Source organism: Lithobates pipiens, unplaced genomic scaffold (genome assembly GCF_037356315.1).
Source record: "Lithobates pipiens isolate NorthernLeopardFrog02 unplaced genomic scaffold, aLitPip1_a1.2 Scaffold_16, whole genome shotgun sequence".
Lineage (NCBI taxonomy): Eukaryota > Metazoa > Chordata > Amphibia > Anura > Ranidae > Lithobates > Lithobates pipiens.
In genome coordinates this window covers 156,933,613-156,960,642 of record NW_027507748.1, presented here as the reverse complement: position 1 = coordinate 156,960,642, position 27,030 = coordinate 156,933,613, and the positions used below count along the sequence as shown (strand labels likewise).

The window sequence follows — 27,030 nt, the reverse complement described above, 5'->3', positions numbered from 1 at the left end:
AAATGGCAGCTACAAGTGAAAGGGAAACTGCATTTCAAGTTGATGTTTTATTCCAAGGTGTTGGATATAATGTGTATCAATATTTTGCAGCATATTGATTACTAACAGCTACATGCATTTTTTAAGCAGTTTTAAACCTCCAACTAAGCCGCTAAGCCATGTTGTGAGATATTTTCAATGAGTTTTCCAGTTCAGTGGCTCTCCCCTGGGGTTAATTAATAGAACTTGATTATAATAAGTACATCTTTTTTATAACTGTTTTAAGCTTTTAACATGAAAGTGTATATCTTAATATTGTTTTAATATAAATGATGTACAGTTGTGTATAAAAAGTTGTAAATAAAATTTTTAATCTTCAAGCACACAATAGTCACTTGGCTTTTTTTTTTTAATGAGCTGTAATTTTCATTTCCAGATTTAACCTTCATTACCACCTAATGGTGAAACTGTCATTGCAGTTTTCAGTTTTCTTTACTATTACTGTACTACTACTGTACTAAAACTGTACTATTAGAAGGGCCATATTGCGATGTTAACCACTTGCCGACCAGGCTTTTTTTGGAACTTTGTTCACAAGTTTAAATCAGTATTTTTTGCTAGAAAATCACTTAGAGCCCCCAAACATTATAAATGTTTTTAGTTTTTTAGCAGAGACCCTAGGGAATAAAATGGCAATCGTTGCAATTTGTTATGTCACACAGTATTTGCACAATGGTTTTGCAAATACAATTGTTTTGGAAAAAAATACACTTTAATAAAAAAAAAAAACACTACCCCAATTTTTTTTTTTTAACTGTGAAAGATGATGTTACAGCAAGTAAATAGGTACCTAACATGTCACGCTTTAAAATTACGCACGTTTGTGGAATGGTGACAAACTACAATACTTAAAAACCTCCGTAGGCGACACTTTAAACGCCTTAACCGGTTACCTGTTTAGAGTTACAGAGGAGTTCTAGTGCTAGAATATTTGCTCTTGCTCTAACATTCGTGGTGATACCTCAAATGTGTGGTGCGAACACTCATTACATATGCGTGCGCGATTTACGTATGCATCTGCTTCTGCGCACAAGCACGAAAGGATGGGGGCACTTTTACTTTTATTTTATTTTTTTTAACATTGTCCCTTTCATTTTTTTTTTTTAATCACTTTTATTCCTATTACAAGGAATGTAAACATACATTGGGATAGAAAAAAAGGATGACAGTTCCTCTTCATGGAGAGATTTGGGGTCACAATTACCCCAAATCTCTTCTGTACTTTTTGCTCTGTGCTTTAGAAAAAAAAATGTATTTGCTTTCAGCCTGGACCGGAAGAAACATCATGACGTCGGTCTGGTCCCCCAAAGCCATAGAGTGAATCAAAGAGTATCTACTCTTTGATCGCCTATAAGAGCAGCCGCCTACAATCCTGAATCGTTTCTCGGCTGAACCAGCAGAAATGGTAAGCCTGAGAAACACAAGCGAGTGGCTAGAGAGGAGACTTCAGAAAGCATTCCAGTGGCTCATGAGCTGCTCAGAATGCTTTCATGAGAGAGCCAGCGGCCGGCTGCAAAAAACGGTATCTTCTACCATAATCCCAATAAACAACTAGCAAACCGCAACGTGGTTAAGAGCCGCGATGGGGGCCTCTGCATGAAGAACATGTAGAAGATTTTTGTTAAAATCTTATATAGTCTTCTGTGGCTGGTAAACAGTTCACAAAGGTAAGGATTTATGGAAAACACCAGGGTGCCTTGGCAAAATGCCTAGAAACTGCCCAAAAATTGTATACAAGCCAGTAGGTGGATCAAGCCTGCCTATTAGTTACATACAGCCACAGGTTTTCATTGTGCACCACTACAACCTTCTAGTCACCAGTGTCCTAACAACCAATGACTTCTATGTAAGCCCTTGTACACACGGTCGGACATTCTGACAACCAAATCCGTTGGATTTTGTCCGAAACTTTTGCATACACATGGTCGGACAAAGTTGTCGGAAAATCCGATCGTTCAGAACGTGATGACGTTATTTCTTCTTTACGACGGGACTACGTTCAGGCTAGTAGCTAATAGCTTTGGTCTAGGAATTTGATCTGAGCATGCGTGGCACTTTGTCCGATCGGAAGTCTCTACACATGATCGGACAAAGTCCGATCGGATCATGTTGTCCGAAAATTTTATAGCCCAGCTGGAAAACTTGGTCCGTCAGATACTCCGACGGAAACAGTCCAATGGAGCCCACACACTGTCGGATTATCTGACAACACGGTCCTATCGGACATTGTCCATCTGAATGTCCGACCGTGTGTACAAGGGCTTATTGTTGGGTGTCCTACACATATGGGTGTTGCTACATAATGTAAAACTATTAATTTTTTTTTTTTTTATTTTGGAATAGGGTGCCTCGAGAATTGTGTGGAATTGTAAAGGGTGCCTTATCAGTATTAGTGCCGATACTATGCAATTGCATGAGTACTCGTACTTGTGCAAATGCTCTGATACCTGAAACTGATACCTTTTGTGGTGCGATTTGAGCCCATACAAAATGAATGCAAAGAATCGCATGTGATCTGAACAGGAATGCGGTGCGATTCCTATTCGAATTGCATCCTGTTTCCCCCACCGATCCTATCTGAACCCAGGCTTGTCATAGTGACTTCAGTCGGGGTTCACACAGGAGCGGTGCGGGAAACCACATGTGTTTCAGACAGGAATCGCACAGCATTCTTGTTAAAATCTCATGTGATTCTTAGTAGTGTGATTTGAGCCCATTCATTTTGTATGGGCTCAAATCGCACCACAATGAAATCGGTACATGTACTTACAGTTTAAAAAAAAAAAAAAACAGTAGCTGTTCAATCCTAGTAAACACTTTTTGGCTGTGGTATGCCTTTATTGAAGGGGAGCTATGCAGTTTAATGGAAAATACTGGATTGTGAAACCTAATTATGAAAATGTCATAAGTTTATTTCATTGAGAGAATATTTTAAAGATATGGCAGTTACAAACTGTACAGAAAAAAGTAGTTACAGGGTTATGCCACCCAAATTATATATTGCAGTTTTTGGACACTAGACAGCTGAATCGCCACAGGGCTTTTTACATTACTTGCGAACACTTTCGACAAAATATCCCAGCTGTTTTCACACCTTATACAAATCTAGAACTGCAGAAATATGACAATGTTGTAGCCCATCTGTAGCTGAGTGTTAATGTTTTTGTGAGTAGTAAACAAGCCATATTAGGGCCATTAAAGGAGTAGTGGAGATGCCATTGCTGGTTCTTCCAGAGACAAGCCTTGACTCCAAGCATAAAGCTTTTCTGCTTCTTCTTCCCAGTCATCATCAGAAAACACTGCTTGGTCGAGGGTATTCTTCTTACCAAGAAACGGTCTCTGATTGACATCTGCGGTATCTGTGAGATCCTAAAGAATTAGAGCTGCTGTTACTTTCAGTTTAATCCATTGTGCAGTTAACATAGCTATTTTAGTGCTAAACCTATAGAAGTTAAAATTATGCATTGGATGGAATTTGCTGTGCTACAGAAAATGCTTTACTCTTCTTACCTGGTTGTTCCAACAAAGACTTCCTTTCTGTCATTGAGATTCAACACTGCTGACTACTACTGTGATTCCAACGATTTTCTTGGTGTTTCAAACAAATGGTAGGGACTGCAAGATCATCAATTGATTTTTCAGTAAATGTACAGTACTTTTGCAAAATTCTTAGGCAGGTGTGAAGAAATTCTGAAAATGACTGCTTTCAGAAATAGAAGTGTTAATAGTTTATTTTTTTATCAATTAACAAAATGAAAAGTAAATGAACAGAAGAGAAATCCAAATCAAATTAATATCTAGTATGACTACCCTTTGCCTTCAAATTAGCATAATTTCCGCTAGGTACACACAGTGCTTGTGCACACAGTTTTTAAGGAACTCAGCAGGTAGGTTGTTCCAAACATCTTGGAGAACTAACCACAGATCTTCTGTGGATGTAGGCTGCCTCAAATCATTCTGTCTCTTAATATTATTCCAGGCAGATTCACTAATGTGGAGATCAGAGCTCTGAGGGGGCCAAACCATCACTTCCATGACTCTTCATAGTTCTTAATGACATTGGCTGTATGTTTAGGGTTGTCCTGCTGCGGAATAATTTTGGGGCCAATCATACTCTGTGGTGGTATAGTATAATGGATACGTATCTACCTCTATTTCTAGGAATTCCTAGGAATTGGGGACACCATTGATCCTGACTAAATCTCCAACTCCATTTGCAGAAATTCAGCCCCAAACTTGCAAGGGACCTCCACCATGATTTACTGTTGCCTGCAGACACTCATTATTGTAACGCTCTCCAGCCCTTTGGTGAAAAAACTGCCTCCTAATACAGCCAACTATTTCAATTTTCTGCCATTTCCTGCAGCCCAGTTCTTATGTATGTGTGCATACTGAGTCACGTAGCCTTGTTTCCACGTTCAAATGTATGGCTTGGTGGATTCTTTCATGAAGACCACTTCTGGCCAGACTTCTCCGGACAGAAGATGTTGTACCTTGATCCCACTGGTTTTCACCAGTTCTGTACTGATGGCACTGCTGGACATCTTCCAATATCAAAATGAAGTAAGCATGATGTGGTTCATCTGCTGCATTAGGTTTCCTTGGCTGACGACTGTGTCTACGGTCCTCAATGTTGCCCAATCAATAGTGTGCTCAATGCTGGAAGAAAAAGGAGTCCTGGAAGTGATGGTTTGGCCCCCACAAAGCTCTGATCTCAACATCATCAAGTCTGTCTGGGATTTCAAAAAGAGACAGAAGTATTGGAGGCAGCCTACATCCACGGAAGATCTGTGGCTAGTTCTCCAAGATGTTTGGAATAACCTACCTGCCGAGTTTTTTCAAAAACTGCATGCACGAGCACTGTGTACCTAGAGGAAATGATGCTGGTTTGAAGCCAAATGGTAGTCGCACCAAATATTTATTTGATTTTTCTGATTCTTTTTCTGTTCGTTCACTTTGCATTTTGTAAATTGCTAAAAATAAACGATTATAATATATATTTTTGAGAGCATTCTTACTTTACAGCAATTCTTCACACCTGCCTAAAACTTCTCTACAGTACTGTATATATTTTAAGTTTTTCTTAAAAGTAAACCTTAAATTAAATATTTCAAGAAACTATACCAACCTATGTAACAACAACATTCAGATCACTTTGAAGATTCTTTGGCAAACTCTTTACAGTTGTTTTTCTTTTTTCCCGCTGTGTTAATAGAACCAATTTACTTGAAGATATTATAAAAGAAAGTATTGAGGACATTGATTTGGCAGCAGAGGATTTTTCTAGCTGTGGCTTCGCTGCATATGCTTTCCACTGTGGACACACTAACTCGTGGTGCGCACGAGTCTTTGCTTAACAGCACCTGATTCTCCACAGTCAAAACAGGTCCCTATGGGTACTAAGAGACTGCAGAAGTCTAAAAAGACTTTTTCCATAAACACACATAGATTGTGCACTTCATGAGGACTGGGTCAACCCTGAAAAGGTTTATGCTCATAAGCCTTTTACTGAAATCCATTCTATGAAAAAGGATTTTAAAAAGAAATGGACTAGTCCAGTAGAGGATGCTATCATTTCCGTTCCCAATAAACATTTTACAGTTGCTATTGAGGATGTTCACTATGATAAAGTGTCATTAAATCCACATCATAAAAAAAATACTAATGGTGTATTACAGCTAAGGATGAGCCGAAACCCCCCCCCCCCCCCCCGGTTTGGTTTTCACCAGAACCTGCTAAACAGACTTAAAATTCGTGTGAACTTTAGAACCCTATTAAAGTCTATGGGACTCAAACATTCAAAATCAATAGTGCTCATTTTAAAGGCTAATATGCAAGTCCTAAAAAGTGTTTGGGGACCTGGGTCCTGCCCCAGGGGACATGTATCAATGCAAAAAAAGGCTTGAAGGGCCTGGTAATTGAATTTGGGGGGAACCCCACACGTTTTTTTAAAAATTTTTATGAATGACTTTCAATGACTGTTCTTTACAGGGAGCAGACAATTCATTATAGCCGCGAGTGCTTTTAAATGACTTTTTTTCCTGCAGAAATGACACTTTGTGCAGGGACAGTTCTAAGCATGGGAAACATGCGCCCCTTTACAGGCATACTATACACACTCCCTAGGTACGAAATTTAAAGGAATATTACACTTTTATCGTTTCACCTTAAGCATTATTAAAATCACTGCTCCTGAAAAAAGGCTTTTTTTAATAGTTTTTTTTGCATTGATACATGTCCACTGGGGCAGGACCCAGGTCCCCAAACACTTTTTATGACAATAACTTGCATATAAGCCTTTAAAATTAGCACTTTAGATTTCTCCCATAGACTTTTACGGGGTGTTCCGCGGCTTTTCGAATTTGCCGCGAACACCCCAAATTGTTCACTGTTCTGCGAACAGGCAATGTTCAAGTCGAACATGAGTTTGATTCGAACTCAAAGCTCATCCCTAATTACAGCCCTTAAATTCCACTTGCCTGCTCGCATTTTGCGAGTAGAATTTGAAGGCTGGCAAAGAAAGGCTGCCAGGGAGGGTTTAATGGGAGTCCTCCCAGCGGGCAAGGAGGAGAAGAGAGAGGAGAGCCACCCAGATGATCAGAGTACGGGGAACACAGCGATAACAGCTTTCATTTCAATTGCTGTATGTTCCCCACACTCGCTGTCACATAAACCCCAGCTCCCTGGCTGTGAAATTTGATAGATCACCCGTCCAATCCCGGGATGTGTGATCTGTCTATCGAAGTTCCCCGGCCAGGAGGCGGGGCTGTATGTGATAGCGAGCAGCGGGAACATACAGCAATTGAAATGAAAGCTGTTATCACTGTGTTCCCCATGCTCTGATCATCCGGGCGGCTCTCCAGTTTCTCTCCTCTCTTCCTCTGCACAAGCAGGCTGCATTGGTGGGCACAGTCTTCATTGTTGGGCACAAGCTGCATTGGTGGGCGCAGGCTACATTGTTGGGCACAGTCAGGCTGCATTGGTGAGCCAGGCTGCATTGGTGGACATGGACAGGCTCCATTGGTGGGCACGGGCAGGCAGCATTGGTGGGCACGGGCAGGCTGCATTGATGGACACAAGTAAGGCTGCATTGTGGGCACAGGTGAGGTAGCATTGATGCACACAGGTGAAGCAGCACTGATGAACACAAGTGAAGCAGCATTGATGCACACAGGTAGGCTGCATTGTTGGGTAAGGAAAAAGTTCTTAATATTTAGTTTTATAACTTAACTCTGCATAATGTGGGCATATACACAGTGGTAAATGACAGCTCACTCCTTCCCTCCTCATCTATGCCCACTAACTAGCTAAATGCAGTGGGGGTGGGAAATTACATGTAGATTATTAGAGGCTTCACCTCCTTCTTATTCTATGGCCCCATACACACTATTAGATTTTCTGCAGTTTTTTGTCTTCAGATTTACAGTTAATGTTAATGTCTTCAGATTTAAATTTAATGTGTGCTGCAGCCACAAGTTACTTCAAGCTAGTTATCGATGTATTATGTTCAGATTGTTAAACACTTGTAGACCTGTTGGCAGATTGTGGGGCTATTTTGATTCCTGAGACCCGCCCCCCCCCCCCCCCCGGGTTTTATTTCTTGGGTGTGACCCATGGTCTAAGAATACCAGTCTTGTATGGCTAAGGTAATAGGAATTTTTACTTACCTCTAAATTCCTTATCCTGGAATACAGTACACGACATAGGTCCTTCCCCTCTGTGTCTTGATCACGCTTTATTGCTTGCTAAAAAAAAACTGGAGCCTAACTGATCTGGCAGGGTTATAAGGTTCTTTTTTTGGCAGTGCCCAATCATCTGACAGTAGTAACCATGGTCTGCTGTCCTGTACTGAACTCCAAGATGGGAATTTACAAGTATGTCAAAATTACTATTTTTTTTAATTTCCAAACAATTTTGCCATGCTTTGCACCAGAAACATGTACCATAGGCATGACATGTTACAAGGATATTCAGCCTGTCTTGCTCAGTGCTACACTGACATTTGACAAATATCTTAGGCTCAGTTAAAGTGGAATTCCGGACTTAACCTTAAACTACTCTTAAAACTGTCTCTTTCTCCCTCCTAGCACCTATGATTACTAACCTATGTAAAAAAGATCTGTATACTTACCTATTTTCAACCTACTAAGGTCCTGTCACATGATCTCCCCCTGTGTTTGCCAGTAGAGTTGCAGGGGAGAAGAGAGAGCACTCCAACAATGGCTAGTAAAGCCTGAAGCTGTGATTTCACCCATAGGCTTCAATGTCATATCTGCTGTCAGAAATCCCTCCTCTACCCTGTAGCCATGCTGGCTGACACAGGCGAGCGGGATCACATGATCAGACCAGAGTGGCTGAAAAAAGGTAAGTATACAGCAGTGTTAATTTTGTTGACTAAAACATTTTAGTAGACTAAATTAATACTATTTTAGTTGACTAAAATACGACTAAAACTAAAACAATTGAGATGACTAAAATATGACTAAAACTAAAATGGAATTTTAGTCAAAATGAACACTGGTCTGTAGTGCATGTTCATACCTCAATACCATAAATAATAACATATTCGATTTCTCAGTCCAGCAGTAATAATGAGTTTGGAAATTGTAGAGAAATGTTAACTAATGCATTACAATTTAATTACACCCATTAGATTTTAGACAACTAAAATGAGTTTTATTCGACTAAAATGTACTGAAGATTTAGTCAACTAAATATGACTAAAACTAAAACAATTGCAGAAGACTAAAATGGGACTAAAACTAAAATGCCATTTTAGTCCTAAGACTAAAACTAAATCTAAATTTGCTGCCAAAATTAACCATGGTATACCGATCTTTCCTATACAAGTTAATAAGCATAGGTGTTAGGAGGGGGTTGAGACAGGTTTAAGTGTAGGGTAGTTAGGGTTCAGTGCGGAATTCCACTTTAACTACAGTATATTTTCTATTTCATGAAATTCCTTTGCATTAAGTTAAAAATAAGAGGGACTCTGTAATGTAAGAGATGTCTCAAACAAAGAACTGCAGTAAAAACTTGATGATGGCTGTGTTGCCATAGATAGAACACACTGCCCAGTTGCTTTCTCTGCAGCATCTCAGATCAGGGCATGGAACATATGCTTTTATGTGCTAAACTGGTGTTTTGGTATAAAAATATTACATCTCTTAACTCGTTAACTTCCCTAGGAGGTCTAAAGGCTGCCTGAAGATTGTAAAGGTAATTCCTACCATACTTACCCAAAGAACGTAAAGTGAAAGTTTAGGCAAAAACTACCAAACTCTAATCTTATTCTATGACACATTTTAAGTCTAATCTATCTCGCCCTGTAAAGCAAAAATCACTGTCTCCAGCAGCAGATGCTGTGTCCTGGAGAGAACCAACAACGGCTGGGAAGTGGCGTCACCCATACACCGCTGAAAGCTCAATGTGGGACTGGACCATAGCGGCTTGAGAACAGGTAAGTACAGCGATTTTTGCTTTACAGGACTAGATAGATTAGTGTTAGGATGTGGCAAAGAGTAGGATTAGAGTTGACTCTACCAACAAGAAAGTAGGGAGGGTTAAAGTGGAACTTCACTCTTTCAATCAACATTGACTATTTTTAATCCTTATGTTGCTAGTAAATAGGAAAGTATATCCTATTTATTTGTTTTACACATTTTTTTTTTTAACATTTCTTCAGTTACTTCCTGGTTTCTGCCCTAGGTAAATGGTGCCATACATCCCAGGAGTCTTCAAGAGGGTAGGGTGAGTTTCCTCCCCCAAGCTCACCCTCCTGCCTGCATGCCTGAGCTTAGGGCAAATGGATTCCAGGGAGTAAATTCTACATGAATCACCTGCCCTTACTCAAGATGGTCATGGCCAGAAATGCTAGGGGGGTTCAAAGTGATTTCTCAGCAAAAGAAAGCTTGAAGACATAGGGGGATGGGAGAGTTTGCTTTGAATATTAACAATAACTAAAATAGCATTTTTGGTTTGTGGTGCTTATATGCATATATGTGGTTCCACTTTAAATTCTGTACTTGAGATTGTATGTGAGTTTGGTTACAGCTTAGGATAAAACATTTAATTGAAATATCCAATCACTTTAAAATTTCCAATTCATATTTGATGCTATTTCTAAAAAAAAAATATTTTTTTACCTGTCCTTCATTTCCTAGGCCATAAACCCTTTTCATCTTTTGAACTTTTAGACGAGCCTTATGTGATCTCCGCGATGTATTTCTGGGGGCCACAGAGTAACGAGATGACAGCAGGTAAGCGGAGATTGCAGATGATGGAGGTGGTGCCGGGGATCTGCAGCATACAGCAGTTTAGCTGGTTAGTAAATCATTCATAGGATAAATATATACTTTATGTTCAAACATTTCTAGACACCTGACTATCAAACCTTAAAGTGGATGTTAACCCAATTCATGAAATCTGACCTGGACACATATATCTGCAGTGTTTTCTTGTCTCTCTCCAAAGCCCTCAGTCTCATGTCTTTTCTGCTGCTCCAAGTTCTCCGAGATAAAAGCAGCTGAAAATTTGTGTTGGGGAGGTTGCTATAAATAGATTAGCAGGGAGCAGGTCTATTTACAGCACAGCTCTGCAAGTTTCTTGGCTCCTCTGCCTATGTGGAGGGGGGGGGGTGCCTTTCCTCCAACAGGCTGTCACACAGTGTATGTCCAGACTCCCCTCCCACTGCTGAAAGAGGAAGTAAAAATTCTAACACAATGTTCACTTTCTAAAGAATATAGAAAGGCGAAGACTGCAGATATACATGTAAAACATGTAAAACGTATGTGGGAATATGTGAGGGTTTACATCCACTTTAATGAGTGTGTTGGACAGCCATTAAAAAACATGGATATTAATATGGATTTGCCGCTCATTACCTTTATAGATCTGTCTCCATTCTTTTGATAAGCCTTTCCACAGGATTTTGGAGCATTTCTGTGGGAATTTATATCCATAACTAGCAAAGAAATTTTTTGTGAGGTCAAGTCTCCATGTTCGAGAGGAATGCCTGGTTTGAAGTTAGCATTCCAACTCATCCCAAAGTTGTTAAATAATGTGGAGATCAGGTATTTGTGCAAGTTCCTCCACACCAACTCATCAAACCATGTGTTCATTGACCTGCACACAGGGGAGCTGGCAACAGGGCTTTTTTAATGTTCATTCATTCAATAGCATTACATTTAATGACCAACTCTTGTTGCTGCTGCCGGCTCCCAGATCAGTGTCTCAATAAACTGAAGCTGACATTGTATACATGCAAGATCTAACGCTTCTTGAAATGTAAAGGATGCCTGCAAAATTTACAGCTCTCCATACATTAAACAAAAGGAATATTTAAACAAAAAACGTTGTTACTGACTGGAAGTAGATATTATTATCTATTCCTGAAAGTGTTTAAAATTAAAAGTGCGTTATGGTGACAAGATTTTTTTAAATCTGACACTAATCATTTTGACAGCTTATTTTGTCAAATATAGAGCTCATAACCTTACTTAACTTGGCAGAATTTATGATTCACTGGCCATTTTTCAGAGAATATGAGTGATAACACAAAAACATTTCTTTCACTCATGGTTAGTGTTTGGCTAAAGCCATTCATTATCAATCATTTGTGTTTACTCTTTTTAAATCATAATGACGGCAGAAACTACCAAAATTACCCTGACCGAAAGTTTACATACCCTAGTGATTTTGGCCTGATAACATGTACACAAGTTGACACAAAGGGGTTTGAATGGCTATTAAAGGTAACCATCCTCACATGTGATCTGTTTGCTTGTAATAATTATGTGTGTGTAAAAGGTCAAAGAGTTTCTGGACTCCTGACAGACCCTTGCATCTTTCATCCAGTGCTGTACTGATGTTTGTGGATTCTGAGTCATGGGAAAGGAAATTAATTGTCAAATGATCTGCGGGAAAAGGTAGTTGAACTGTATAAAACAGGAAAGGGATATAAAAAGACATCCGAGGAATTGAGAATGCCAATCAGCAGTGTACAAACTATAATCGAGAAGTGGAAAATGAGGGGTTCTGTTGAAACCAAACCATGGTCAGGTAGACCAACTAAAATTTCAGCCACAACTGCCAGGAAAATTGTTTGGGATGTGAAGAAAAACCCACAAATAACTTCAGATGAAATACAGGACTCTCTGAAAACAACATGTGGTGTGGCTGTTTCAAGATGCACAATAAGGAGGCACTTGAAGAAAGATGGGCTGCATGGTCGAGTCGCTAGAAGAAAGCCACTACTATGCAAATGCCACAAAGTATCCCACTTACAATATGCCAAACAGCACAGAGACAAACCTCAAACCTTCTGGCACAAAGTCATTTGGAATGATGAGACCAATATTGAGCTTTTTGGCCACAACCATAATTGCTACATTTGGAGAGGAGTCAACAAGGCCTATAATGAAAGGTACGGAGGTGGATCGCTGATGTTTTGGGGATACAGGAAATTTGGTCAAAATTGATGGCAAGATGAATGCAGTATGTTATCAAAAGATACTGGAGGAACATTTGCATTCATCAGCCAGGAAACTGCGCATGGAACTTACTTGGACATTCCAACATGACAATGATACAAAACACAAGGCCAAGTCGACCTGTCATTGGCTACAGCAGAATAAAGTGGAGGTTCTGGAGTGGCCATCTCAGTCTCCTGACTTCAATAATATTGAGCCACTCTGGGGAGATCTCAAACGTGCAGTTCATGCAAGACAGCCCAAGAATTTACAGGAACTAAAGTCTTTTTGCCAAGAGGAATGGGCAGCTTTACCATCTGAGAAGATAAAGAGCCTCACCCACAAATACCACAAAAGACTTCAAGCTGTTATGGATGTTAAAGGGGGCAATACACGGTATTAACAACTGGGGTATGTAAACATTTGAGGGGTCAGGGTTATCAGGGTCATTTGGCTAGTTCCTGTTGTCATTATGATTTAAAAAGTGTTAACACAATTGATTGATAATAAATGGCTTCAGCCAAATACTAACCATGAGTGAAAGAAAGGTTTTTTTGTTATCATTCATATGCTCTGAAAAATGGCCAAGAAATCATAAATTCTGCCAGGGCATGTAAACTTATGAGCACAACTGTATATATACGAGGAGGAAAAGACTTCGAAAAAGCATTACATAGTATTTATTAGCTGCATTTTTTTTAAGGTCAGGTTCACACTGCGGTCCCATAGACTTCTATTAGGTCACACATTTTTGTTGTGTTTTACAAAGGTGCACCAAAGATGCACTATGAAGGACTTTTGGTGTGCATTCAGAAAACGCAGCAAAAACATGCGACTTAATAGAAGTCTATGGAATTGCTGGTAAAACGACCTAGCTGACCTAGCTACAAATCTAAAATTGATTAATTGTAAATTAAAGTAGAACTATAGGCAAAACTTTTTTTTTCATTTTGGATAGAGCAAAGGAGAGTTATAAACCCTGTTAGTTTTTTTTTTGCCATCTGTGTGCCATTGCAAAGATTTCCTTTCTCTTCCTATCCCAGAGCCAAACTGAAAGTCAGAGGAAATTCCTGTAATCATTTTCTTTTACTTTCACTTTCAATGATAATGGTAAACAGAGGGTGAATCTCCTTAATGGAAGCACAGACCGCAATAAAAATTGACAGGTGTTCTAGTCCCTCTCCACTCTATCCAAAAATAAAAAAAGTTTTGCATTTACTGTAGTTACATTTTAATACTTTTGAGAAATATTAGATTGAAAGATTGTGACAACCTGTATTGTGTGATCGCACTGATCTGTCTCTGCTGTATGTCCTCAGTTCTGGGGATCTGAAGAAGCAACTTAAATTCATCTTTAAGTCTTTCTGAAATAGTCCCAGACTCTGCATAATTTACTATGTCATACATAATCGTTGTTCGAGGCATGTTTTTCAGTGACAGCCTTCTCCAGCAATTATCTCGGCCTCCAAGGTGTGCTGGCATCTCATCGAGGTGACTTATGTACTAAAGGCATAAATGAAATATATCAGTAATTTGAAATATTATTCCATTTTGTTATTTACATAATTTATTCACAAGCCATTTTGCAGACCTGCAATCAGTTAGGATTTTATATTCACCAGGTATTTTACATGTTCTTTTCCTCATTTATGGTAACTAACTGCCTCTCCCAGATTATTGCACATAGCTTGGGGTCAGACTGCTTCATGTTATACGGCATTTCTGGGAAAGCTGCTTGGTCCTTTAGATATACTGCACTGTTACATCTCTGATAGAAAACAAGTACAGATATATTATATTTGTGTCAATGCTAGGCTTACCATCAATACCAAAGTCTCTCGGAGCCTGTACCCGCATACCATTAGCGCTAGTCTGGGCATCAGCCAGTCAAAATATTTGTCCATGTATGTCTATTCATATATCTGCACTACCAGTTTGACAGCAGTGTTAATAGCTTTCTTAGAGTGTAACTAAAGGGAAAACTTTTTTTTTTTCATTTTGGATAGTGTAAGGGAGGGTTATAACCCCTTTCAGTTTTTTGGTCATCTGTGTCTCATTGGGGAGATTTCCCTTCACTTCCTGTCCCATAGCCAAACAGGAAGTTAGAAGAAATCTCTTCAAAGTGAGGGAATCCCGGTGTGTCACCAGAGTCACCAGAACTAGCGTCCCCATTGGAATATTTCCCCTCTATTAGTGTTCTGATGTCAACTCAAAATTTGTGATTTTCTACTTTTGATGATAAAGATAAACAATAGAGAGGATGAATCTCCATAACTGTGGCACAGACAGCAAAAAAATCACAAAAAAAAAAACAGACAGGTGTTCCAATCCATCTCCACACTATCCCCAGGCCCCCCCCCCCCCCCCCAAAGAAAAAAAAGGTTTTGCCTTTAGCTACTCTTTAACGACATACTAAAAAATCTGGTGAGTTAACGAGAATGATGGGTACAGCAAGAAATTATAGAAATTTTATATGAGTACAGTGTTGCATGACCACGCAATTGTCATTCAAACTGTGGCAGTGCTGAAAGCTGAAAATTGGTCTGGGCAGGAAAGGGGTGAAAGTGCCCAGAAGGCAAGTGGTTAAAGTGTATGTCTTGGGGAAAAAAAAGCATTCAGTACATCTTTGCAATTCATGCACAATACAATTTATGTTTTGTTTCTTTATAAATACAGCAGGAACAGTTAAAATACCTGTTGCTCCTGCTAGAAATCCAGTGAATTTCTAACGTCCCTTATCAGCCCTGCCCAGTCTCCCATGCTGGACTTGAAAACATAGGTGGAACTTGAAAACTTAGGTGTTAACTGGAGCAAGCATACATCTAAACTTATCAGCAGAGGTGATATTTCATTACTGTCTTTATGGGCTTCAGCCCTGGTTCACATTGATGCGTCTGAGTCGGTGCGACTCGGTCACTGATTCCCAAAAGTAGTTTCTGCAATTTCGAGTTCAGCTGAACTTGCACGACTTCATTCCAGCTGTCAGTGTGAACCAGGGCTCAAAGATGGATTTATACTTCAAAATGTTTCAGATAATCTTTAAATAAAGTACCGTAATTATAAACACTGTGACTTATTTTTTTGCTTACTTGCATGTAATCCTTAAAAGTGGCCACATCCACAGCATCTGTTACTTTGTATGTCTGATGTTCAAGCTGATCATAAATCACTTGGTCATAGTATGTTCGATGCCCCATCAGCTTACATGCATCCGCTGCAGCCTACAAAACATTAATCAGAGCAATTGATTGAAATACTGATGCAGTACTTCCTGTTTTTTCTTCTCTTCCCATTCTGTGTGAAACCTGTCACTTGGGTAGGAAATGAGGGGAAATACTTCATATGGGGGCACAGACAGCAACAGCATTTTGACACAGATTCGAAATGTTCCTTACTCCACAAGAAATTTTGTTTTTGTAGCTGCCTGTGCCCTTATTAAGGAAAAATATTATACAGTAGTACTAAAATATTCACATACAGTATATAAACTGTATATTCATTGTACTGATTACACTTCACAATGGGTGTGTGTTGAAAAAAAATTCATATATAGATCACCTCACTTGAAGCACTAATCACTCGTTTTCCACTGATGTATCGGCTGTTATGATTGCCTGAGCGGTGAAAAATCTTAAAGACAATGAATGGTGGGAACTCATAGCCTGCAAATCTGTAAAAGAAAATGTGAATTAGCAATACATTCTGATCATAAAATCTGCCCCTCAAGTGTACTGCTAAATGTCTCAGACCAACCTTTACCTGAATCTTACTTTACACTGCATTCCTGGATCCTTCAGCAGTTCTGCTTCCAGTGGACTGACCTTCTTCAGGATTCCATATGCAGGACATTTTTCCTGCAAAATGTTTTCAAGAAAAAACCTCTGTCATCCCTAACATACAATCGTGTTTCTCAAACCTACCTTCAAGCCCACCAACAGCTCATGTTTCCATTTCATAGTTGTAGCACTACAGAGTGTTTTATTGTAAGGCAATTATCAAGGAATATACATGTCCAGAAATAAAAGGTGTAAAATTGTTTATTTACTGAGAAAGATTTACTAATTGAAAGAAAGGAAAATAATTTTGGGACTTTAAATGAGGCAGGAACCAAAGGGGTAACTGCCTCCATCCCATTCTGGATCACTTCCATTCACATCAATCATTCTTTCTATTTGTAACTCATAGGGATTTATTCAACATCACCCTCTGTGTTTCAGTTTTTGTTTTAATTTTCTATTTTTCATTTTTTTTGTTTTTGTTTTCATTTTTTACACCCCTTACCACTCACCGTTCACCTCCCTGATTAACTTCACCTTTATAATCTATTTACATTTAACATTAGTCACTTTCTTTTCTCATGCATTTAACCTTGGTTTGAAGGTTTCCCATCAGGCTCACTGCTTTTACCCTTCACAAGGGATGTCCACTCACACACATGGCCCACGAATTGTCTATGCTGGTTGTTACTGCCCCTTTGGTGACCGTAGTGCCTGGTAATGAGACCCTGAAATTTTTTGACGACTTTCGATGCTGCACTGACGCTGCGCAGATGCAGATGTAAGTTTATTATGCAGCCCGGTAACAAAGCTTCATATACAATTTTTACTATTTATTTGTTTTGTTTTCTAGGTTTTCTTACTCCTACCTCAACTAAAATCAATTATCTTTTGAGACCCTTTAGAACTAATATTTTTTGTTTTTAGATATTTTCCATAGTTTATGCTTCTAATGAGTGGTGACAAGGCCGCAAAACGCGTCAAGCCTTACACTTTACTATCATTCTACCATGGACCAATTCATATTCTCTACGGTTTTATTCATGCTTATAATCATTCATTATATGAATTATGTTTTGTTTTTTTTTCTCCCCTCTTCTCCCAAACTTTCAATACATTTAGCATTGTGTTTAACTTACCTATGTTTATAATATGTATCCTGTTCTACAACTGTCTCAATGATTGTGGACTACTATGTAACCGATGTAACTTATGTTGTAAATGATCAAATGCTTTTGGAGGTTATATACCCATTAAGTTGTATGTTAGATTATGCAACGTGAATAAACCGTATTTCCCTGTCACTTTATTTCCTTTTGTGCTGCTGTGTGCTTCAAAGAAATTCCCACAATTTGCTCTCAATTTTAATTGAAAGAAAGTAAAGAGGAAAAATAGGGTAATATTTACAAAAGTAACCATAATCTATAAATATACATTCAAGCAGAACTTGCCAAACAAAAAAGTCATTTATCTAACAAAGTAATATTCATGCTAGCCACTCAATAAAAGAATACTTCAAGTGTAATGTTACAGTTACTAGTGTGCTTATGTTTGCACTCAACCAAGCTGTCAAGCCATCAAATGGCTGGTGTCATAGCTGATTACGTGTGCAACAATATGGCAACTACAGATCAGACAGAAGTTAACATGGCAGCTACCTTGGCTGTGAATGATACAAGGGTTTAGTTCCATCTTAAAATGCCCTTTAATAAATGCCCCCAGCCCCATTCCTTTCTATGGGTAATCTGTATGCAAGGCAGCTTACAGCGGTCCCTAGGATTCTGCTTAAGCCTGGTACTATCAGTTTTATTTTTTGTTCAACACAGCGGGCTGAGTGAAAACTGAATAGCTCGGGAGGAGATCCTGTACTAACTATTCCATGTAAGTATAGCGATCTCCCCACTGAGCTATTGTGTTCTGGCCGGGGGATGCCCCCCGCCAGAACACATCAGTGAGCAGTCTCAGCCATCGGCTACCAATCGGCAGATTTTTTTTGGTCAATCCCCTTTGTTGGACTGGCTGCTGTACACATAGGCTGAAAGTCGGTTCGTTTCTATTGAACCAGCCAATGCAGTCCGTTATTCTGCCGGTGTGTACGGCCCATTACTAATAAGGAATGAATGGGGCTGTGTTACGCAAGTGCAATATCAAGAGGAGCTGGCCAGGATGTTGGAGGAGAGATCACTCGATCAGGATGGAAGGTAAGTAATGGACAAGGCTGTCTACACTCATAGATAGAGGATTTGTTAAAGAACTAGAAGACTAAAGGTGAAGTCCTTTAAAGAGCACCTGTGCTGGGACATTTTTTTCACAAGTAGCAAAATTGTAATAAAAAGGTGTGATTGACCTTTGTAGCTGCAGGCACTGCAAAGGATTTGATCTTCAAATTTTACAGCGGAGACACTGAATTGTAGCCCATCCTACCTCATTTCGCCTGGCAGCAGAGACTTGGTATCAGGTGGTGCAAGCTGTTAGAAACTAAAACCTTACTTTAGAATCCCTATTGTGATTTAAATAAAGTTTAACAACTTTAGCTCCAGAAGGTTTACCCCCATTTGTGACAAGGCCATTTTTTGCGATACCACATCTCTTTAATTTAACTGACAACTGCGCGGGCGTGCGACGCTGTACCCAAAATGATGTCCTTTATTTCCCACAAATAGAGCTTTCTTTTGGTGGTACTTGATCACCTCTGCGTTTTTTTTTTATTTGGCGCTATATACAAATAAAGCCGACCGACAATTATGAATAAAAAGCCATAGTAGTTACTATGTGGGTTATAAGCCACCTTTAGGTGATGGACACTGGCACGCCCTAAGACACGAAGTGCACTCCCTATATAACCCCACCCACTGCTGGGAGTTCCTCAGTTTTTTTGCCAGTGTCTAAGGTGTTGGTCAAGAGTGAAGATGTGCTGTGCTTAGCTCCACTGGAGCAATCCTTGCTGGGGCTAGCCATGAAGCTGGATCCATTCAAAGTGTCTTTTTGGCTGAATTGAATGGTACCCAGGCCTCGTATCCGAAGAAACAAGGTCTTGCCTGTAAGGCTCTTTAGAAAGCTGGACCCTGGGGTCCAGTACTTTTGGTATTAAGGCCATAAAGTTTTTACTGGCAGTGGTGCTATTACAGGTCCAGGATAGTAGGTTTCCCAGAGGATCCCCAGCTCCTGAAGGTTTAACAGAACCCACCGTGAAGAGTGAAGATTGGGTCTGTTGGTTTACCACAGAAAACCCTGCGGTGGGAAAGGCAAGTGGAGTTTTCTAAGAATTCTTTTCAATTTTGTTATGAATGTCTCATATAAATTTAGTAAGTGTTGTCATGCCTATGTGTCACCACTGGGGGCTGTATTGAGCACTTACCGTCTCATGCTTCCCAGAGAGCCCAAATTGTGTCCAGGAAGCAGCAGGTTTCTCTTCCTCTGGCCAACGGCAAGACCTCTGGTAAGTCTGGGGGGATTCCCTCTCCCCACCAGGTGCCCCATGTGCTGCTTTTTCTTCCCCTCTTCTCAGGGGAAAGAGCGTTATAAGAAATTGAAAATAAAAATGTTGCAAACGGCGCGCCACTCGGCGGCTTCCAGACCCCCCCCCCCCCCCCGCCATTCCTTCTTCCCTCCCTGTGGATCCCATAGGATCAGAGTCTGCACTCGCGCAGGAAAGAGCTCTCTTTTAAAAAAAAAAAAAGAGGAGAAGGGCCGTAGGCAACGGGGGCTGGGCTTTTTTGCTGTTGCAGGCTGTGGAGGGACACGAGCAAAGTTGGCATATTAAAGGTTTGGTGACACAGGCATTCCTTTTAACACATTTACTGCTGCATCAGGCTGGGCATTAATAGCAGCAACGGAGTTGGACTATTGCTCAAGCAAGTGAATGCATTCCTTCTAGTAGTACCTCTGCTTTGTGCATCAGGCTATGGTCAGAAGGGGGTAAAACACCTCAAAAGGGGCTATAGAAAGACTTCAACAGTCACACGGAAGCCTATAACCATCTCAGTAAAGATGGCATCTTCCTGTGAGAGTAATATGGCTGGTCAGAGTGAGCCATCGAGAGAGGCAAGTGTTGCAACTGCTCTTAACACTGCAGCCCCTGTGTATATTACTAAGGAGGTTTTTTCTTCGACCATTTTAGTTTGGAGCAAAAAATTGATGCTTAATCGCATCCCATTCAGCTTCTTCTGGAAATAGTTATGATGTTCCTTCAATAAAGGCAAGGTGAGAGCATGAGCAGTCATCTCCTCTGACGGACAGTATTGAATGTCAATAACACCTTGCTCTTGATTGTCTCTCAGTAGGTGATACTTGACGTTGAAAAATGGGAATTGGTTTTGACATGTCTATCCCCATGTGCACATAAAGTTGACGAATCCATATTGCTTCTTGACATGCGTGTGCTGCTACAATGTACTCTGCTTCAGTTGAAGACAGAGCGACAGTTACTTGCTTTTGACTAGACCAACTTATGGTTCCTCCCCCATACTGGAAGATGAATCCACTTGTGGATTTGCAGTCTGTGCAGTCACCTGCCCAATCAGCATCCACATATCCAACCTGTTGTTTTTTTAAAAGCCAGTGGCGTGTGAAACACACCCAAAAACTCCGCCCAGTGCCAAAAAAAGTTCACACACATAAAGAGTGACACAAAACGTGTAACGGGTGTAACGCTGTCCTCCACTAGAAAGGACCTTACCCTGATCCCCTGGGGCGTTAGGCCCCAGACAGGGACTGAGGTACTTCACTTGGTCCATCTGGCCGAAACTAGACGGACCCCTTTCTCTGGAAGGTCTGCCGAAACATACCCACCCAAGTACTCTGTGGGGCTCCCCCGAAGGGAGACCCCCTGAGAGGGGGCGAACCAAGCCAGAAGGCCTATGTCCACCCCATCACAAGATGTTCAGGGCAGGCCCGAGGCCCTACACCCTACTAATCACACAGTGACAAAACGTGTATACACCAAACAAAATAATACAAAAAAGTGACAAAGGAGTATAAATAAAAGAAAGTGTGGGGGGAAAAGAAAGTGGGAGAGAGTGAAAAGTTACCATTGTGTAACAATGGCTGGCCCTCCGGCCAGGAATAAAAATTTCCCCTGGTCCTAGCTAAAGGCTCAATCCTAGAGGCAGGTGAGAAAAACGTGTGTTGTGGTGAAGTGACCTTGGTGCCATAACTTAAAGTGATAAATCACAGTGAATATACGGCACCCCTGAACTGCCACTTCAGGAGCACATTCACCACTGGCTTTTTGTTGCAACTCTGACCAACAGCCCGGACCAGCATAGCCCCCACCCCGGCCAGAAAGGCCTGACGTTCTGGAAGCTTGGTGAGAGCCCTTTGCCATCAGGCTCCACTGTCACTCCCATCACTCCTACCTAATTACATTCGGGAAGTACTAACAGCTCCCCCGGTGGGAAAGGGGAGGCAGTGTTCTCTCCTAAAAAACTGACCAGAGCAAGGACCACACCAATCCAGGCCAGAAGGCCAGGAACCCGACCCTTTAGGGTCCGATACTTATTCTTCTACATATTTTTGGTAAAAAAAAAAAATTGCAATAAGCATGTATTGATTGGTTTGCGTAAAAGTTATAGTGTCTACAAAACAGCGGATAGTTTTATGGCATTTTTATTAATAATTTTTTTTAACTAGTAATGGCGGCAATCAGCGATTTTTATTGTGACTGCGACATTATGGCGGACACGTCGGACAATTTTGACACATTTTTGGGACCATTGGCATTAATACAGCAATCAGTGCAATTAAAAATGCACTGATTACTGTAAAAATGCCCCTGGCAGTGAAGGGGTTAACCACTAGGGGGCAGTGTAGGGGTTAAGTGTGTGTGTTTTTTTAACTGTAGGGGGGCATGGCTTGGCATCTGACTTCACTGATCGTCTTTCCCTATAACAGGGAACAGACGATCAGTGACAGCCTCAGTAGGAAGCACGAGGAGAGGTTTGCTTACACTTACCTCTCCTCGTTCTTCAGCTCTGTGACCCGATTGGGTCCATGGGTCCCACGGTCACGGAGCTCAGGACCGCCAGTGGCGCACTCACGACCCACAGCCGGGCACTTAAAGGGCAACGTACCTGTACGTGCTTGTGCCCAGCCGTGCCATTCTGCCGACGTACATCGGCGTGAGGCAGTCCTTAAGCGGTTAAGAACCGTCGATGCTATTCTGAAGTTTACCCACAAGGTCGTCTCCTTGTTCAAAGCCTGGTGGTTGCTCCATGTAGAGATCTTCCTTAATGTCTCCATATAGGAAATCAGTTTTAATGTCTAGGTGTTTGACTTGCATGCCCTTCCCGGCTACAACGCTAAGAAGCGATCTGATGGTGGAGTGCTTTACGTTGGAAGCAAATGTTACATTGTAATCTTCACTGAATTTCTGGGAGTAACCCTTAACAACTAGTCTGGCTTTGTATTTGTGGATATTCCCTTCTGTGTCTGACTTTATTTTAAAAGTCCACGTACTTCCTATAGTTTTGCTGTTAGGAGGGAGCTCTGTGAGTGTCCAGGTTTTATTTTCTTGAAGTGACTTTAATTCTTCTTCTGCTGCCTTTCTCCACATTTTGGCAGTTTTTCTATGTCTTCCCAGGATGTTGGTTCAAGTATGCTGTGTGTTTTGGCAGTGTATGACAGCTTATAGGGTGGTATCTGCTTTGTAGTCTGAGTGGATCTTCTGATTTGAGGCAGTTCAGCAGGATCTGTTGGGGAACTCCAATGTGAGTTCCGACTCTTGTTCTGACTCCTGTAAAGGTTAGTTTTGGTTGACCTTTTCTTCTGGTTTGCTTGGTATTTTCACGTCACAGCTTTCAGGGATCAGTGTTTCTGGCAATGGGCTCTCACAAAGTAAATACAACGGCTTATTGTCACTTTGTCAGTCTTTGGGCGTAGGATTCTGTAACCCTTAGTTCTCACTGTAAAAAGACTTGCAGCTGTAATTGCAGTGAAAGGTTGTTCTACAAAGTATTGACTCGGGGGGGCTGAATACAAATGCACGCCACACTTTTCAGATCTTTATTTGAAAAAAATTTGAAAACCATTTATCATTTTCCTTCCACTTCACAATTATGTGCCACTTTGTGTTGGTCTATAAAATCCCAATAAAATACATTTAGGTTTTTGGTTGTAACATGACAAAATGTGTACATTTTCAAGGGCTATGAATACTTTTTCAAGGCACTGTATTAGTTTAGCATTTATACTGTCTTGGAGAGCAGTGAATATTTGTATGTAATTTATGTTCTATAAGCATTTAAGGCATGCTGTTTTTTTTTCTGATCGAAAAGGAAAATATGCTACCTTTCCCTCCATTGCTACTAGTGTTTTAGGCTAGGTGTATAAAAGGGCTTAAGCAAATTAGTGTACAATGTAAATTTTTTTTGCATTTCTGAAAACAGCATTGTTTCTGTTATAATCCCCCCCACACACACAGCTGCATTGCGCCATGTAGGACTCTGCATCCACAGTCCAATAATTCTGCATAATTTATGCCTGAATGTATGTAAACACATATACATGCTGCAATTGAAAACTGAGCTAGAGGCATGAAAGAAAAATTTTACAGAGTAAACACGTTACAGATATTTTCGGGTCTTCTGATAGCATGTAAACAGAAGCACTTTACTGACCATTATATGCGTTTTTTGTGCAGGATCATTTTGCCACTATGATCATGTGTAGATACAAGCATTTTAATATGCCTGTGTGCATGAGCCCTAAAAGTTGTTAAATGCAAATATATCTCAATGCTTTGTAACTAAACAATATTTCGTTTTTTTTAACATTCAATTGTGCATTCTTGATTTTAAGCGCAAGTTCACCTTTTCACAAAAAAATTAGGTGAAGAAACACCATAGACCTTCTCCACCTCCCTGGTCCCTACTGCACCTACCTCGGAGGGTGGGGGAGGGGGGGGGGGTTGATGAGCTGTCAGTACCGACACAGCTAATGTAGGGGTCGGAGGATTAAAAATCCCTGCTCTTTTTCCCTTATTTCTGTAGGGCTTCTGGGACTGGTCAGAGCAATTCTAATTAGAATCGGTCTGATCTATCCCAAAAAGTCTTACAAAAAGAAGGGGGCGGGCAGGTGCGCAGCACCGGCGGCTTTCGCATCCGCAAGCTGCTGCACATTCGCGGGCGACCCGCGATCGCCTAGTGCAGAGGCAGAACGGGGATCTGCCTATGTAAACAAGCAGATCCCCATTGTGACAGGGGATTTTACAGAGATCTACTGTTTCCAGGCAGCGGGACAGTGATCTCTGTCATGTCCCTGGCAGCACATCCCCCTACAGTTAGAACACACCTAGACCCTTGATCACCCCCTAATGATAACACCTTCCCTGCCAGTGTAATTTTTACATCGATCAGTGCATTTATATAGCACTGATCAATGTAATAATGTCAGTGGTCCCCTAAAAGTGTCATTTGCAATGTCGCAGTTACTAGTAAAAACAATAAAAAAAAAAAAGAGCCCTTAAAGTGGAGGGCCACCCTGAAAAAAAAAATACATTAAAAATTAGAAAAAAAATCAGAAAAAAAAATGATTTTTTTTTTTTAACTTACCAGAAATGCCTGTTGCTAGGCACATAGTCCTAATCTGCCTCTTCCTCCTCCGCGGAGATCTTCTATCTTCTCTTCTCTGTGTGGCATCTTCTGGGTAATGGGTCGCGCTGTGTTCTGGGAACTGTGTGTCCCAGAACACAGCGCGCCCCATTCACAAAGCGCTGCGCGACTCGCGCATGCGCATTAGGAAACGGGCAGTGAAGCCGCAAGGCTCCACTGCCTGTTTCCCTTAGCCAAAATGGCGGCGCCGGGACCCGAGAGCCGAGGGACGGGTCAGCCTCGGGCAGCCGACATCGTGGGCGCCCTGGACAGGTAAGTGTGCTCATTAAGACCCCTTTCACACCACACCGCCCATTGCGTCGGCGGTAAAACGCCGCTATTTTTAGCAGCGTTTTACCGCCGAATTTGCGGCGCATTTTGGCCGCTAGCGGGGCGCTTTTACCCCCCGCTAGCGGCTGCGGAAGGGTTAAAACCGCCGGCAATATGCCGCAATAGCGGATTGCAGGTGCTATTTCTAACGCTATAGCACCTGCAAAACGCCCTGGTGTGAAAGGGGTCTAAAAGTCAGCAGCTACAGTGTTTGCAGCTGCTGACTTTAAATTTTTTTTTTAAAAACTGGCCCTCCTCTTTAAATTTATCCCATAGTTTGTAGACGTGATAACTTTTGCGCAAACCAAAAAACCATTGTGATTTTTTTTTTTTTACCAAAAATATGTAGAAGACTATATATCGGCCTAAACTGATGAATAAATGTTTTTATATATATATATATATATATATATTTTTTTTTTTTTGGGGATATGTATTATAGCAAAAAGAATTTTGTAAAAAAAACTTTTTTTTTTTTCGCTCTTTGTTTGTCTATAGCGCAAAAAATAAAAACCGCAAAGGTGATCAAATACCACCAAAAGAAACCTATTTGTGGTAAAAAAAGGATGTCACAGTACAGTGTCACACGACCACGTAATTGTCAGTTAAAGCGACGCAGTGCCGTTTTAGCAAAACAAATTGCCTGGTCATTAAGGCTGGGTTCACACGTATGCATTTTTAGTGCTTTTCGCATTTTACAGATTTGCACTATAGAACCTGTTCCATAGGAAAGAATGTTATATGGACTGTAGTGCAGACCAGCAAAAATCACTAAAAATGCATAGGTGTGAATCCGGCCTAAGGGGGCAAATCCTTCCTGGGCTAAAGTTGTTAAAGCAATTTTTCAAATTTTTTTCCATTTTTATCCATTTTGGTCTTGGAAATGTTTTAGAGCAGCCAGTGAACTTTCCGACTACAAAATCCGATGGATTTTGGCCCAAACTTGTCTTGCATACACACAGTCGCACAAAGTTGTTGGAAAATCCGATTGTTTTAGAACACGGTGACATAGAACACGTACGTCGGGACTATAAAGAGGGCAGTAGCCAATAGCTTTCGTTTCGTAACTTATTCTGAGCATACATGGCACTTTGTCCGTCGGAATTGTCTACACACGATCAGAAGTTAAACAATCGGATTTTGTTGTTGGAAAATTTTAGATCCTGCTCTCAAACTTTGTGTGTCGGAAATTCAGACGGAAAAAGTCAGATGGAACCCACACACGATCGGAATTTCCGACAACAAGATCCAATCGCACATTTTTCATCGGAAAGTCCGACCATGTGTACAGGGCATAATTGTTTCAAGCTAGTTGAAGTTGGGTGTGCCTAGATTTACTTTTCCTTTGTACAATGAACTCGTTAAAGTGGTTGTAAACCCTTACAAACCACTTTGACCTACAGGTAAGCCTAGATTAAGGCTTACCTGTAGGTCCAAGAAATATCTCCCAAACCTATACGGTTTAGGAGATATTTGCCCGAAGACGGGCACCGCTATCTACAGCGAATGCGCCGTAGACAGCGACGCGCAGGCGCACTGAGCGGGGCATCGTCGATGACGGCAATGACGCGAGTCTCGGCTCCCATGTGCATGCGCGGGAGTGACGTCATCGCTAGTCCGGCGAATCACAGCGCCGGAGCAGCGAGACCCACGGAGACCCACCAAGAAGATGGACGCTCGGAACTACAGGTGACAGCGGTGACTTCGCTGGCTCCTGTGTCAGGTAAGTGACACATAATGGACTACTATGCGATGCATAGTAGTCCATTATGCTTTGCCTTTACAGGGAATGAAAGAGGAAGTAAACTCATCAGGGTTTACTTCCTC

At 40.9% G+C, this 27,030-nt stretch overlaps 1 protein-coding gene across 3 annotated transcripts in view; it reads right to left on the bottom strand.

Moving 5' to 3' along the window:
- Positions 1-2,838: 2,838 nt before the first annotated feature.
- Positions 2,839-27,030, bottom strand: part of LOC143982194 (uncharacterized protein CXorf58-like) — a 30,225-nt gene continuing 6,033 nt past the window's right edge. For all 3 annotated transcript variants that reach the window (XM_077480698.1, XM_077480700.1, XM_077480699.1), the window contains exons 4-9: positions 16,269-16,363; positions 16,068-16,179; positions 15,599-15,730; positions 13,783-14,012; positions 10,185-10,338; positions 2,839-3,408 (exon numbers count right to left, since the gene is read on the bottom strand). In XM_077480698.1, coding sequence (XP_077336824.1) covers positions 3,235-3,408; positions 10,185-10,338; positions 13,783-14,012; positions 15,599-15,730; positions 16,068-16,179; positions 16,269-16,363 — 897 coding nt within the window. In that variant the 3' untranslated portion in view covers positions 2,839-3,234. The remainder of the gene's footprint in view (positions 3,409-10,184; positions 10,339-13,782; positions 14,013-15,598; positions 15,731-16,067; positions 16,180-16,268; positions 16,364-27,030) is intronic.